Source organism: Topomyia yanbarensis, chromosome 2 (genome assembly GCF_030247195.1).
Source record: "Topomyia yanbarensis strain Yona2022 chromosome 2, ASM3024719v1, whole genome shotgun sequence".
Taxonomy (NCBI): domain Eukaryota; kingdom Metazoa; phylum Arthropoda; class Insecta; order Diptera; family Culicidae; genus Topomyia; species Topomyia yanbarensis.
In genome coordinates, this window is record NC_080671.1 from 398,248,663 (window position 1) to 398,265,199 (window position 16,537).

General features: G+C 40.1%; 1 protein-coding gene across 1 annotated transcript in view; it reads right to left on the reverse strand.

Annotated features, from left to right (window-relative positions):
- The window catches only part of LOC131684871 (phosphatidylinositol 4-kinase type 2-alpha), a 46,861-nt gene extending 43,492 nt beyond the window's left edge, over positions 1-3,369 (reverse strand). Inside the window, exon 1 of the mRNA XM_058968107.1 lies at positions 2,514-3,369. Within this exon, the coding sequence (XP_058824090.1) occupies positions 2,514-2,973 (460 nt within the window). The 5' untranslated portion in view covers positions 2,974-3,369. The remainder of the gene's footprint in view (positions 1-2,513) is intronic.
- Between the last annotated feature and the right edge of the window lie 13,168 nt (positions 3,370-16,537).

Below are 16,537 nucleotides of genomic sequence, written 5' to 3' on the forward strand. Positions count from 1 at the left end.
ATTCATAATTTCAGGAACTTGATCACGCTTTTCGTAAATCGTTCAGGGCGCGAAAACGTCATCTTTTTTTCATGAAATTTTGAACGGATTTTTTCCGTGCGTAGGCGAGTTTGTCTGTGACGTCACCATTGACGATCGCATTCGTCGAGAGCTGATCTGTGCCTCCGTGCGACCATTGCAGCTCCTCGGATCTGATCTTGTGGACAGCTTTAGCTTGTGGTCCTTACTCATGGAAAAATTTTGCTGTCACGTTGTCGCGTCAGCTTGCCAGCGTCACTTACTGCACTAAGAAGCTTTTTTCCCGGAGTTTTCCGCCAGCAGCTAGGTCGGTGTACAAAGTGCAGGTAAATAAAAATAGTAGTGTAATACAGTTTTTTGGTTTAAGTGGCCGGTAGCATACGCTATGTACGCCGTTTAATATTATTAATCCAATCAATCTTTCGGAGTGGGCGGCGCCAATCTTGGTTGTCCGCAACGTAAGTGGTGCCATCAGAATCTGCGGAGATTATTCGACAGGCCTCAACTCTGCTGTGCAGCCACATCAGTACCAGCTCGACAAACTGCTGAAGGTAGATTCCTAGTTCGAATGAACCCACGAGTGCCAGCAGACATTTGAGCGTTTCAAACAACTAATCTTCTGCTCACACATTACGATCCGAAGCTTGAAATAATCGTAGCGGCCAATGCTTCTATCGAATTAGAGGCCGATATTTCTCATCGATTTCCCGACGGCACCATCAAGGTAGTCCACACGCTTCGAGAACACTCACCAAGGCCGAGCAGAATTGCAGCTTAGACTTACGGAAGTCGCGTACCTTCAGTATCATCATCTTCGCAACGCAGTGTTAATACCATTAAACACGTTAGCCCAAGCCGAATGTTTCATTTGGCAGAACAACTTAAAACACGTAGTTGAAAGTGAACGTGACCTCTTTTGAGCCAATTGCAAAATGCATATCGTAATACGGAGAAGTAGAATCCTTCCGGGTACACCAAACGGTGTTTTTGTAGTGAGGATGCGGGTCGAAAGGCCTGTTCCTTCCTATTTACAGCTTGAAGCTGACGATTACAAAACAGTCAGCTCTCTCGATTTGGACCGCCACTGGAAAATCATCTCTACAAATGCCATCACCTGAACTACAAACGGCTACCAAATTTGTGGCTCCTATTCAGGCCATAATGGCAGCTCTAAAAGCAGCGCCAAGTATCCCCAAATCAACAGCCCGCCCTGACAGCAAAGAAACTAACACCATTGATGGTGGATTTTTCCACTTGTGAATCGTAGGTGCGAGGAATGTAAAAGAAAGGTGCAAATGCACGGAATCCGATGGAGACATAAAAAAACGTCATCTATTTTTTGCATGTAAATATATAAAAGATCTATGACACCGTTAGCAATGAATCATATCAAATAAACGAATTATATTTAAAAAGTGAAGATAAGTGATAATTATATTAAAAAGTTTTGGAACATTATTAAGAAACTTGAGTAACAAATCATATTTTCAGTCTTCTTTCATTATTTTAAGTCGTTAAACTAGACCGTTCAATTTACTGAATCCATCATTTTCTAATCATTGCTTTAATTTCTTTTCTTTGTTTTTATTTAAATTATTATTCAGTCTATATATAATTTACTTGAATTAATAATTTCATTCGTTTCATTTTCCTTATTTACGAAATTGATGCTATTCCTTTTAGTTTATTCATTTTTACCTCTTTACACTTACTCTTAATTTCATTTATATCATCCAATTAATATATTCTATATATTTTGATATCTATACATATTCGGAAGCAAGCCAGGAGAAAGTTCTATTACTCTTATCTTTTCTTTGCATCCGGGTAATAGCCCGAAGTCAACAGCTTTTTTTCTCGCTTTAGGATGTAAGAAGCAAGAAGTAAATGTTGGATGGAACAAACCAAATATTTGCCTGTTGTCTGCATATGTTCTATTTCGCGATCAGTAGTAAAACGAGGGTAGCAACTCACCACGCTTCGCTCACAACAATTTACACATTCCATAATGCTTCACTCGGCTTCTGCGATAAGACGTCGAAGTCAGCCAACTTGTACGGATTCATGTGCTAACAAAAAGTCATCCATAACTGCTGCATGAATGAATAAATAAACAACCTAATTACCAACCGATCTATACCGTGGAAACCCACTATCTTTGGTCGAGCGAAAGAACAGCGGCTGAAAGCAAAAAACCACAAAAGCTTGAAGGTCACTTCCCGTTGTCTGTGTACTTTTTTATTCAAGACGCCTCTGTTGACGGGAGAACATTCGAATTGTATTTCCAGTGAAATAAAAAAAATGAAACTCAATCTGTAGTACGCAGATAACAAGTCACAACCCGCGAACTGTACGATGCATTCCATTAGACTGAACACTTCCATCCGAGTTCAATATTATGTATAGCACTGTCAGTCGCAATGAGTCATATTACGCATTTCGAATGACTAAATAAGTAGTTTCGATTTCACAGTCCATCATAAACATTCACTCACCTGGGAATTGGTTGTACGTAATCTCATGTTCTCGACCGCCCAGCAACGGCTGTGACTCGCGGTCAATTCCGGAATCCAGTGTAATGCCTTCAAAGTGCACTTCCGGAAGAATAAACACAGAACCCGCCTCCGCTTGTTCCTCCGCGGTGGAAGGGGTCGACAATGAAATCACACTGTGCTTTCCGATTTCCGATGACAGATCGATTTTTATTTCATGTTGTCTGGTCTTGCTTTTCTCTGCAGCGTTATTAGAACGAGATTGAGTTGGTGCAGCTCTTGCCGTTCCACCGAGCAAAACTCCGTTCGACAGTGACCTTTGTGAACTGATCTGATACGGTTGGGCAGAATTTACCCTATCTCGTTGCACAGCAGCAGCTGTTACTGGTGTCGTAGTGGCAGATGAATTTGGTTTCGTGTTGGTTTCTTCGAAATCCAAAATGACTAGCGGTTCGTCTGTCATCGGAATTTCGCTATTTGCTCCGGCAGATGTTGTCCCGTACCGGAAACACCATCTAATGCCCGAAAACTAAAGCTACGCACAACACTCAAACTAGATCCGCGTCCAGGGAACGTACAGTATTCACTAGCTCCGGTTAGAATCCATTATCAGCAGTAGAATGATTCTATTATCTGCTGGTAATTCGTATGTTCAGAGCTGACCTGATGTTCAATTTTTAAACAAGCTGGTCGCCGAAAATAATGCCCGTAAAATGTACTCGCAATTAGATATCGCACTGGGAAGAAGTTAAAGACGCACTTAAATTAATTTCACGAACAATAACACTCGCAGCGCAAAATAATGGCTGGTTTCCAACGCGATTGATATCGAACACCCGTTCAAAGATTTTTTCGCCTTTTCACGGATGACAGCTGGTGAAAAGTCAGTTCTCAATCTGTCAATTGACAGACTACGGAGGGGCCCATATTATTGGCTCGAATCAAAACTCGTCGAAATGTCAATTGACGATAGGTTCATCCGGAGTGTTCATTTGTGTTTACCTTTTGCTAGCGTTGCCAATTTTATTTTGTGTCCAGCACCCAATGTGGATACGCCACATCGCTTTTGCGCGTGCTGTCCGACTTCGCTACCGCTCAGTCGGACTTAAACTAGGGATAGCCCCTATGTTTGAGTAAGCCGGGCAAACGAGTGGATCACAGGTTCGCTTGCTTCCGACGGCGGGTCGGTGGCCACCTCGCCCGGGCCTCGGTTATGCGGCTAAGCCGCATCGAAATGGTACCCCTTAAACATTCTAACTTGAATCGGTTGTGTCACAGGAGCCGGAATACGAATTAGATCCAGCCAGCATTTCGGCTGAGTTAAACTGGGAAGTTTAGTAAAATTTAATCTGGAAATAATTTTTTTTTGGCAACGCTCCAGTACCCCGTTGATTTCACCACCTGGGCGCCAGGTTGACGATATGAAATGAACTTTGTTTACTTTCGACAAGTTTTGATTCGAGCCAACAACATCCAGCCACTACGGAGCAGCGTCAAAAACGAGGGGTCCCAAATATGTTTATTTTTTATTATTTTGAGTTTTAGCTTTAAGGTTGGACAGAGAAATGGTAAAATTCGCAAACGAAAAAAACAGTTTTTATCCACACCGTATGTCAGTTCTTCATAAAAATCAATCAGCAGTACTGCAACAACATTCTACATGATTTTTATGAAGATCTGACATACGGTGTGGAAAAAAAACTGCTTTTTTCGTTTGCGAATTTTGCGCATTCTCTGTCCAACCTTAGAGCATGTTCAGGAGAGTTTCAGTTCTAGATTTATAATTTTGACAGTTCTATAAAATAAAACGGAAAATTTTAAAACTGGAACTTTCTGTCCCCAGCAGGAGTTTTAGCGGTTGTTCTATTCAGTTTAAAATTCATGTCTCGCCATGCCTTCAGCGTTACTGCATTCAAATTTATTTTTCCCCAGTCTATCGGTTCTAAGTGTCCGCTGAAAACTTTGCATGTATTTAAAACACAGTTCTAAACGTGTTTTAAAATCAGCAACAAATAGAACGGCGTCGTATCACAATTTTAAATTTTGAAACAAAACTGGTCGAAATAATAAAACAAAATTTTATTTTAATCGAGCTTATTCCTTTAGTTATAATTGGTTAACATTTTTTTAATAAAAACAATTGATAAATGCATTTTTTTCTAGCAATAAGTAATAAATAAAATTAAATTATTACAAGCTTCCTGCAAAGTTACGATGGGACCCTTAAAAGGATTTTTTTCCGCTGGGTACTCGCCGTAGCTTCTTGTCAAATTTTGTGTTTTGTCGGTCTCGCATTGTTTTTTTTTGTTCTCAGCGTTTCCGCGATTCATTTGTTTTTTTGTGCTGACCTTTTTTTGTACGCTGAGAACTGATGTGTCCACTACCACGGGGCTCCGTTTGTGAGCTTTTTGGTGTGGTGGTAAGAGGCGGGCTGTTAAAAAAAACAAAAGAAAAATATACTGCTGAAAATGTTTTGTTTTGATTCCATCGAGCATTCTGTGTCAGAACGTGAATTTTGGGCAATTCATTTTTTTTCATAATGCATTTCAAACCATCCATTCCAAACCATGATTAAGTCAATATTAATTCTTCCGAGGGGCTAATGAGATTTTTGCAAACGAACTTATTTCGCTTATTAGTCCGCAGCCGATTTGAATTTCATGAAAAATATACATGAATCAACTTATTTACCCTTGGTAGAATCAATTTAAAATGTTTTCTGTGTTGAAATTATAACAAATTAAGAGAAATCAGCAAAACAAATGTCTATTTACATATCTTATAAGCCCTATTAAAAATTTGATATGGAAGTAATGTTGGAAATTCGAAATCATTCCGAGCTAACTAATGCCAATCTTTATCAATCCGTTCGCACCAAATTTTTGGATGAAAACTCAGCAAATGAAAGTGCTGAAAGCTCAGCAATTTAATTTCAACTATTTGACAGATTCTTTTTGCTGAAAATTCGGCGATTGGGTTGTCAGAATGACAGCACAGGGACCGAATTTTCAGTAATCTGGGCTGGATTACTGAAAAATTGGTGATTGTGCTGTCAATTTGACAATCAAATTGCAGAATTTTCAGCAAAAAGTATCTGTCAAATGGTTGAAATTAAATTGCTGAGTTTTCAGCACTTTCATTTGCTGAGTTTTCATCTTTGAATCTTTTCATTCAAAATTTTGGTGTGCTCACAATTTTAAATTATAAGCTCATTTCTTCAACAAATCACAGAGTGTCGTTTCCCTCGATCACACCCGTTTCTTTCTCGTAGAAGTTAATCTGGTATTTCAGTTCGGCGATAACCATTTGAATCCCTGGCACGGGACGCGAAGAATAGGTCAGTTTAGTTCAAAGTTCAGATATTGCACGATGTAAGCTCGATGTGTTCTCGAGAGCATGTCCAGAAGGCAACTATACACCGAAGGTTCGCTTCATATATTGCGCGATTCCCACCAAACTGCACTCCGCACTTTCAAAGTGCGAGGTATCAAACTGCTACGTAAAACTATGAGCTGTCAAAATACATGTATTTTAAGTGATAGAGATGGTTCTCTCATAGACAGACCAGTCGAACTAACCAGTCTATGAGAAGAATTCATTAGAAGAATGTTAAGTGCACAGCGCTGATCGAATCAAGTTTTTAGTGCCAAAAGCAATACACTCTTACGAGAACCACAGAAGTGAGAAAGCCAAACAAAACACTCGCGAAATTTTAGTGACATATGTCGACTGGATTCAGTAACTTACGTCGTTTTCATGAGCGCGTATGTGTGCTTTCCGTACAGCTTATCAATTTGACAGATGCGTCGCTTCGTTTGCAATATGGTCTATCCACTCGAATTATAAAAACTGTGAATTGGGAAGTTTCGTCGTTTTAGAAAAATAACTTAAAACACTTTAAATAATGCATTATCATATTTATCTTAAATTATTAGGAAATTCGCGATATTTGAATTCCCATGCAATAAAAACGCTTTACATTTTGCGACTTACGTCTATTTGACAAAGTATTCGGGAAATATGTAATTTGTATTTGATAAAATAAAATACTTGACAATCTGTAACTGTATTGGTGTGTTCAACGATTTGTTGTCCTCCACCTGTCATAATTTTTGATAGGTGGAGGAAAACAAATCGAAAAAAAAGCTTTTCAGTCGGATTATTTGCATGGTGGATCCAACCCATCCGGTATTGTAGTCTCTGGAATAAGTTTCACAGTGACACAGAGCATTTAAACACCATTATAAATACTTTAGGCAAACGATTTCAAACGTTTAAATTGACTGACAGTTTTACATATGACAGCTGGAAGAAAACAAACCCTCAAGTAGTGTTAGTGAAATCATTTGCATAGAGCTCTATAGAAACTGAAACAATCACATCCCCAGCAGAACGTTTTGTTTAGCCTCTTGGCAATTCTATTTCAACATATAGAGTTGGACAGCGACTGAAGGGGTAACAACTTGACAGCTCCTATACAAATCGCTGAAACCACTTGTTTTGGGTCTGGGGGTCTAAAATGCCGGATCAATCTTTATTCAAGAATAATTTCTAAAAAAAAGCGTAAACTTGTTCATTGTGAACATTTTCTCGTTCTCGTTTTATACTTTCGGTAATTCATTTTTGAAGACTTTTTGCGGGTTTGGGTTGTTTGTTATAAAAATAATGCATCTATATTCCGATGGATTATTTTTAAAAGATTCATGATTTTTTGGAATCATACTTAAACTAGTTATACTAGTTAGAGAGCCTTCATTTAGTCTTAAGAGATTAGGTAGTAATTTTTGTATTGCAATATAAATAACGCACACAATGATACTGGACTGTTTTTCTCCCTCTCCAATAAAAAACGAGCTATCATCACTTCTGAAATTCGTAGAAATCTTTCCACCGTCAATGTCGTATCGCCTATCAGTGGTGTCTTAGACGTCAAATAAGTCAATATATGGGTTGTTATAGCTATAAAGCCCCAAATAAAGAATTCCATACTAAATTTGCAAAAGGTCGAATAAGATTTGTAAACAAACTTTTATTTTGATGGTTTCTCTTAATTTACTATAATTTCAAAGCAGAAAACAGTTGAAATTACTTCTACGAAGGGTAAAAATTTATATTAACGCATATTTTTCATGAAATTCCACTCTGCAGCAGACTAATGAGCGAAACAAGTTTGTTTACAAAAAACACTGTCGCCTTTTTGACCAATTAATATTGAATTATGTTCGGCACTATGCACAATATTCAAGCATTCCACACGAAGTTTTGCATCTTGCGAGATGATTAGATACCATATCATTCAGAAAATGAACACATAGTAACCAAAGACAGTTTTTAATGATTTGATGCAAAATTATTGTTTTGATTTTCATGACAGTGTCCCTTTGTAGGGGGCTGGTTTTGTTTTATAATTTCGAGGAGTTTCGTTTAAAATTTGAAATTGTTATACGCCGCCGCTCTATTTGTTGCTGAATTAAAACACGTTTAGGACATATTCAGAAGTGTTTCAGTTATATAGATTCAGAGCATGTTCAGGAGTGTTTCAGTTTTAGATTCATAATTTTGACAGTTCTATTATATAAAACTGAAAATTTTAAAACTAGAACTTGCTGTCCCTAGCAGCAGTTTTAGCTGATGTTCTATTTAGTTTAAAATTCATGTCACGCCGTGCTTTCAGCGTCACTGCATTCAAATTTATTTTTCCTCAGTCTATCGGGTCTAAGTGTCTGTGCTGAAAACTTTGCACGTATTTTAAACACAGTTCTAAACGTGTTTTAAAATCAGCAACAAATAGAACGGCGTCGTATAACAGTTTTAAATTTTAAAAAACTTAAAACTGGAATTTGCTGTCCCCAGCAGCAGTTTTAGCGGGTGTTCCATTCAGTTTAAAATTCATGTCTCGCCATGCCTTCAACATTACTGCATTCAAATTTAATTTTTCCCAGTGTATCGTGTCTAAGTGTCTGTGCTGAATACTATTTATGTATTTAAAACACAGTTCTAAACGTGTTTTAAAATCATCAACTAATAGAACGGCGTCGTATAAGGGCATGTTCAGAAGCGTTTTATTTTGTATAGGAGTTTCAAAGTAGAATTGAAACTGAAACATTCACATCCCCAGCAGAGCGTTTTGTTTTATAATTTCGAACAGTTTTGTTTTAAAATTTAAAACTGTTAGAGCATGTTCAGGAGTGTTTTAGTGCTAGATTCATAATTTTGACAGTTCTATAAAATAAAACTGAAAATTTTAAAACTAGAACTCGCTGTCCCCAGCAGCAGTTTCAGCGGATGTTCTATTCAGTTTAAAATTCATGTCTCGCTATGCCTTCAGTGTTACTGCATTCAAATTCATTTTTCCCCAGTCTATCGGGTCTAAGCGTCTGTGCTGAAGTCTTTGCATGTATTTAAAACACAGTTCTAAACGTGTTTTAAAATCAGCAACAAATAAAACGGCGTCGTATAACAGTTTTAAATTTTAAAACAAAACTGTTCGAAGTTATAAAACAAAACGCACTGCTGGGGATGTGAATGTTTCAGTTCCAGTTCTACTTTGAGACTGCCATATAAAATAAAACGCTCCTAAACATGCTCTAAAACTGAAAATTTAAAAACTAGAACTTGCTGTGTCGAATCGATATGAATAATAAAAAAATAATTTTATTCTTCTGTGTCGATTTTGTTGGCTATTTGCGGTAAATCTGGGACTAAGAGAAACGAAAGCAATGGAATTGAAAGACGGATAGGTATTCTAGAGTGAATCAGTTATAAACTCAGAGCGGAAAACTAGGACTAGGCAGGCCCACATGGACATGATCGAAAGGAAATGTGAATAATCCTTTGCCTTCTGCTAAGCAGCAGTTGGGTATTGCACGTTGCACCCAAGTCTCCCGCATGGTCATTGACAGAACAAAACTCATCATCATGTTTTACCGCCGACGCCGGCCTATCCGTCTTCCAATTTCATTGCATTCGTTTCTCTTAGTCTCAAATTTGCCGAAAATAGCCAACAAAATCGATACAGTAGAACCTTGCGGCAATTAAACATAGTAACAATTTTATTCTTCATTTAATGGAGATTTTGTTGATACGTAATGTTATGTAATGATATGTAATGTCAACCAATGTAGCCAAATCCAAATTTGTATATCTGATTCTTGGTCTGAAAGTGCCTGAAAAATCTGCGCAAATACAGATTATTCTGTATTTTTGGTAACTCTGTACTATGGATTAACCCATTATGTCCTAGCGTATGAAATTTCATACGCAAAAACAACTCATTTCTGGATCATACTTGTTATACAATAAACCCGTTTTCAAACTTCTGGTCTTCTGTGAATGTTAACTAATACCCTATAGTTTATAATGTGTATGCTCAATAATCATTTTTATTAAATTCCATTGTGTTTTCGAATGTCAAAGTTGGATAAAATTTAAACCAAAATATGAACAATACATATTATTAATTTTCTCTTCTAAATCACTAATTCTTGTTTCGGATTGTGAACGAATGGCCATAAGAGATGTGAAAGATGTGGCTCAGTGCGACAAAATGGAAGAAATTGGTGAAACAATTGCGAACATTCATTTCATACGCTAGGCTGATCCGATATCTTTTTTCCCAAGGCAAAATTATTTCCTCTTTAGGACCAGGAGGAGATTTACAACTTTCTCGCTGATTTTAAAGTTGAATCAGTACATTCAAGGCTAACAAATGTTTAATACGTAGCAAATCATACCTGGTTCCACCCGGAATATTTTTTATGTAAATTCTCGTAAGAAAATGTTCTTTTTCTTAAAATAATTACTAAATTTGAGAAAGATGGTTTGATGCAATGAACCAATCATGAGACGAAATGGCACGAGAGAGGAGAGTAGTGTTAAAATCATTCAAAAAAGCTGCTAAATGAATGATCTCGCAAGGTTGAAGATATTATTCGATTTTATGCTGAGTATAAAGATTTTAGCCGAATTTTCTCTGTAATGATTTTTGATACCCTATCAGCCCAGCGTATGAAATTTCATACGTTAGTTTTTTTCGCAACAAAACCGTCCAAAGTGGTTATTTTATTTTTCCCATACTTAATTCGGCATAATATGAGAGCTGACGAAGTATTTTATAAATTACCAACAGTTTTAACATAGCTGGGTTATAATGGGTTAACTCGCATACAGCTGAACCAACGAACAAATGATCCCGTTTCTTGGCGGTGTGCAACACATTTTTATTTATTGGATTATAGAGGTTTTAACCTATGGGGCTATTTTACAACCCGTTAAGGGTCAGAGAAAAACTCTCTGAAAAAATCTCTAGTGCTGCTATGGGGATCGATCCCAGGTAATCGATTTACCACATACGCAGAACATGTTATCTGAGGAACACACAGCGGTTTGGCATTGATAAATGTTTTTGCAACAAAATGATAAGTAGACTTATCGTGTCTGGTTCATATACATTCTCGCATTATATATGTAGCAATAACCTCTCAAAAAGCTCATCTCGTCTGGCTTGTATTGTGTTGTCAACAGATTTCAGTTCCAAGTCATTAATCACAACCGGTGGCACAGTGTTTATCAGCATTTTGTTGTTGATCGTTTTTCTACTCCGAGATGCAGTGTGTTGATTGTTGGTTTGGTCCAATCTGGTTATTTCAAGTAAAAATAATGCAACTGCGAACAAAGCATTACCGAGGAAGCTCCGAAATCTATGGCGTTCACGTATTTAAAATATTGGCGCTGACATTTCTACACTTTTAGGCGGTATATATTAGATTTGTTCCAGAACGAGGGGAAACTGGAAGTGACACAGGTCACGAGTCTGTTTTCGCTTTATCTCTTTCAACTTCTTCTGATAGTAAACCGGAGTAGTTCTGGATCAAACCTATTAATTTTAGATTGTTTCTTGTTACAATATGAAATTTTTTTATCATTACGCAGTGAAGTTGCATCTCATGTACCATTTCGTGTGTTTTATAGAAAAAAGCTACTACAGTTAAGAGATATTTAGGAGCATTTTCGAAAGACTTCACACATTTATCGTCTGTTATCTGTGATACTCCTACCCATAAAAACGGTGAACCTCATCACCGCGGAAAATTCTCGTGTATCACGTTTAAATAAACTGCTTACAGCTGCTTTTAAGTTAAAATGCATTTGTTCAACTTAATTCAGATTGACAAATAGTTCTCGTTAACGAAGAAACATAGCACAACCGAGCTGTAAAATAAATTGAATCAATTTATCTGCTCTTGTTTACTACTGTGTCGCTAACTAGGCGTAATTGCATTTGAAATTTCCATACGTGTCTACCACACACCGCGTGAATCTGAACAAATAATGATTGCAGAGAGTAGAGTTTTGTAACTAGATTTGTTGTTGTTTATCGAGCACTCTCCTCCATTGAATGATCGGGATAATTTTGAATGACTGGGTCGAATCTGATCATTCATACAAAACATCCAACGTCTCGTTTCTTATTAGTTCCTCACAATGTTTCGTTCCCGCTACGCAACGGTTACGACAGCTATTTCAGCTTTAGCCACTACCTTCATAGTACATAATAATAAATTGGTCCGATCAAAGGGTAACCGACGATACTCGGTTGGCGACAATGCTAAAGAGATATTCATTTATCATCTGCGTTCTAGCACGCTGTTTCAAGTGTTGCCAGTATTACTGCCATATGATTGAAATGGTGTCAGCCAACTATCTGTCGCAGAAATCCAATACGTTGGTCATTTCTCGACAAACCTGTGATTAGGGCGGATAAGCCAGTCAAAATTCAATTTGAGTGGACAAACAAAAGAGATTATAACTACTAGAGGGAGCAAAGCGCTACAGTCTCCATGTATTCACGGACTGAAACATGGGGTCTCGCTCTAGCATATTGTATCTCATTACTTTGACATGTCTGTACACGGGGAAATATGTGTCAAACTAATGGGCCTAGCATATGTAAGAGCGAGATGATAAATTTTCAGTGTTAACAACGACATACCTCTAGTAGTTATAAACTCTTTTGGACAAACCGTCACTCCCTATAATCACAGATGTTGGTAGTAAACAAAAGAAGAAAGTTTCTTCTTTTGTGAACTGTGGTTGGCCACTAACGGGTTGTACATTTGTAAGTACCATTGGCGAAAAAACGTCATGGTGGTGCACTTTGTGTCGGTCGAAAACAGTCGAGTACTCATATACAAAATACTGGTGAGAGTTTCTAACGCAACGTGACCAGAAGGTGCAGCAAGTGCTGAAGCGGAAGACGAAGGGCAAGGTGATGAAATATTAACGTGCCTTGAGCCGGTAGGTCGATGTGACCGGCCAGATGATGAAAAAGGCACGACTCTGGACCGAACATTGACGATAGCCTCACCCGCACAATAAAGGTTGAAGCATTATATCAAACTACAGGGAACTCGTCAACCGTAAGTACCAGCAACATCTCAAAGTATACACCGACGGCTTCAGGGTGGTGATTCCGAGGCCACACACAGAACGTCAAGGGATCAGCCGACAGCTGGACCGACCGAGTAAGCCTGAAGGAGCAAGGGATACTCTCTTGACTCCGGGTGGAGCACACTAGAGTGTCCCACGTCCACAACATCTCCAGGGAACTAATACCGAATTGCGTACGTTGTAACACTCGAATCTTCGTCGAATACCAACTTCGGCAACTGCCGGGAGTTCGAGGACCTCTGGCGGCAATATGAACCTGGCGGAATCAATACGAGCTGCGCTCGCCAACGACCCGGTTCGAGAAGAGGTACTGCTCCGATTTCTAAAGGACGCTGGTGTGTACGGCCGTATTTAAGGCAACTCAACCAATTGTGGGCCCTCTGCCGCATCTTCACCGGGTGATGGAGAGTTTGCCCACGGCCCAGATCAGCCAACAGCAATCAACTCCACCATCAGTGAAAACTCAACCATCTGGGGTCTCTCTGCCAGAACCCCTACAGGGTGCTGCAGTGGCTCCTCACGACCCAGATCATCCAAAGTCGGAGCCTTCGAAGGTAACCAAACAAGAACACACCAAGACCGCACTATCAATGGGCCCTCTGCCACACTCTCCCGGGCTGCAGAGGTCACCCATGACCCAAAGGACCAACAGGCCGCCCGCAACCTAACTTCCCACCTGCACCAAATAGAATCAGCAATGGGCCCTCTGCCACACCCTCCCTCGCTCTGCTGGAGAGATTGCCCATGGCCTGACACAGCCACCAAACAGAAAGAGAGAACTACAACCAAGGCACAGGATGGGTCTCGGTCAAGTCCCGACGATGGACCTGACCTACTCCGACGGAGAATTCTCCAGCGAAGTGCCGAAACCGAGCCAACCAGCCAGGTGCCGAGTCAGTTCGGCGATTCCGGTGGAGCAGAGACTCCAATTGGTCGGTGCTCCAACGCCCCGGGACTGGTGGCGTCTCGTCGCGATCTACTCAGTCTAGTGTCCGGCACAGACTTTAACTTACGCTGATGGAGAGCTCCCCGGCAAAAGGAGTTCTCCCGATACCGATTCTTTTCGATTTTCGCTATATTTCTATCGGTCCAACCGGTGCTGTAGTCTGTCCGGCGATTCCGAATGGAGCGTGGCCTCCCGACGACTCGAACTCTGTCGTAGTCTACTAGACTAGAGCTCGGCGGTGAATCTAGCCTACTCCTGCGGAAAGTTTCCCGGTGGTGAATGCTCTCCCAGAATCGTTGGTCGCTGTTCATCACGCCATTTCCGCTGTAAGGAATCATCACTCTGTTGACAGCGTTCCACGTGTTTGCGTCGCTTGTCATTCTGTAGGCGACATTATCCGGGTTGATGTCCGGTTCTCCCGTTTCGTCTAGCTCTCTGCACGCCAGTTCGATCCTCTCGGATATTTGAAGATCACATACACCGGTGTTTCCTCTTCACTTTTCTTGCTATTGACGCACGCCGACATGTTTGGGATGAGCCGGTGGGTCCACCTTCCTTTCTCAGTATTGTTCCATTCCTGCTGCCAAGCTGCCATCAAATCGATTCTCACCATTTTCCTCGCGTTTCTGGTGTTTCTCCGGTTGTAGCACTCGATATCCTCCGCCAGGGGGATGCAGATGGGGATCATCCCGGCGATATCGCATACCGCCTCCAACGAAATTTTTCTGTACGCGCTCGTGACTCGTGTAACTATCAGCCGGAACGTCTTGTACAGCTTTTCGTGGTTCCAATTGGTTTTCAGCTCTGCAACCCAAGCCGGAATCCCATATCACAGTATCGATGAGAGAAGTTGCCGTCATCTGAACACTTCTGCAGCATCATCCTGAATATTTCCGGATATACCAGGATCACAGCTTTCAGCGCCACGTATTCTATCCGAATTGGGGGTAGGACGCCGTGTACTGCGTTGCTACAATCCTTCATGTTAAATCAGCCGTATTAACGTTCTCTGTCTCGCTGTCCGACCGAAGTGCCCCAATGAAGAGGTCTTCCACTTTCGCTCACCGGTCGTTCTTTTCCGCGCTGAAGCATGTTGGGGTAACGAATCATCTGGTGGTTGCTAAGGGTATATTTCCCTCACACTCTCTAGTCCATGTTTGCCGTCAGTGAAAACCTACAGAATGTGACGTCGATGATAGACTCTCTACCGTCTCTGCGAAATGTACTAACGGGAACTTTCATTGCAAAATCGCAGGTCTACTTTCCCTAGAGCGTCCTGCAGGATACATCCTCTTATGTTGATTACTATACTGCCCACTTCACAACCAAGGCATTCAAATAACCACTAATGACTTACGGCTTTCGGCCGATCAACTGCTCGATTAACTGTTCCAACATTAACCTGAACTGCACCACTATTCACCTTTGTAAATGCATAACACCGTTGAATTTAGCGCTCACGAAGCCTTTTGTTCACGAGTTTTCTGAAATTAACTCCGACCCTCGCTAGATCCATGAAATGACTCGACCTTTCATCCATTTAACTTCCGACATTCCTCTTGCTTTCCGCCATTCTCTCCATCTATATCGTTGTACAGATCCTGTGCGTACTTGAGCCATTTAGCTACCAACTCCACTCGGATATTACTCAGCGTTAAACCGTCTAGCTCCCGCTTCCGTGAGCTATTTAGCTTTCGTCTCAGTGATCCATTTAACTCCTGATATCATAAACCATTTAGCTGAGGTTTCCGTGAGCCATTTAGTTCCCTGCTTTGTCGAGACCTACTCGGATAGTCCGTTAGGCGTTAAACTCACCTTAATCCGACTGAGAGTTCCCCGGCAGCGGAATTTCTCCTGAAACTGACACCCGTTTCCTTGAGCCATTTAGCTCCCAGGGGGTGAAACAACCCTACTGCGGTTCCCGGTGGCGAAATTTGTTGTCTCGATACCGATGTCCGGTTCGTGAACCAATTTTCTCCCAGTTTTGGAACGAAACAAGTGAGCTATTTAATTCTCCGCTTCGTCGCGATCAACTCGATGTAATCCTCGGCGGTAGACCTAGCCCCCACAACGAGCCAACTGGTAGGGGCCGAGATCTGTCGTCAATTTTCTCTACAAGATAACTTTTGCAAAAAAAACTTAGAGAATTCCATTTAAAATATTAGGCATACCCGCTACTACGCTACTGATTTGGACAATTTCGTGGTGAAACCCGAGAAGAAACTCATCAATATGACGACCGGAGAGTTGAAGAATGTGCCAACATCTTTCTTTTCGAAAGCTATGGTCGAAGTTCCGTAAAGTAAAGTCACCGGACAGGGGGGGATCATTTTTGTGAAATCATGAATTATTACAGGAACTAATGAAATTTTGTTTTGTTTTGATATGTTTTATCGTTTGTATTCAAAAATTGTAAATATTTGTGTACTATGAGAATCTTTGCATCAATGCATTTTTTTATGATTTCATATGCATGATTGAATGTAATACATAGATATTGACAACTGCACATTAAATCACACAAGTGGTCCTTCAAGGTGCGATAAACAAGCCCAATAGCTAGGATCTTAAATCCATTCAATTTGTAATACAACATATATTTTGAAAATATATGTAAACTCTCTTTGGCAGG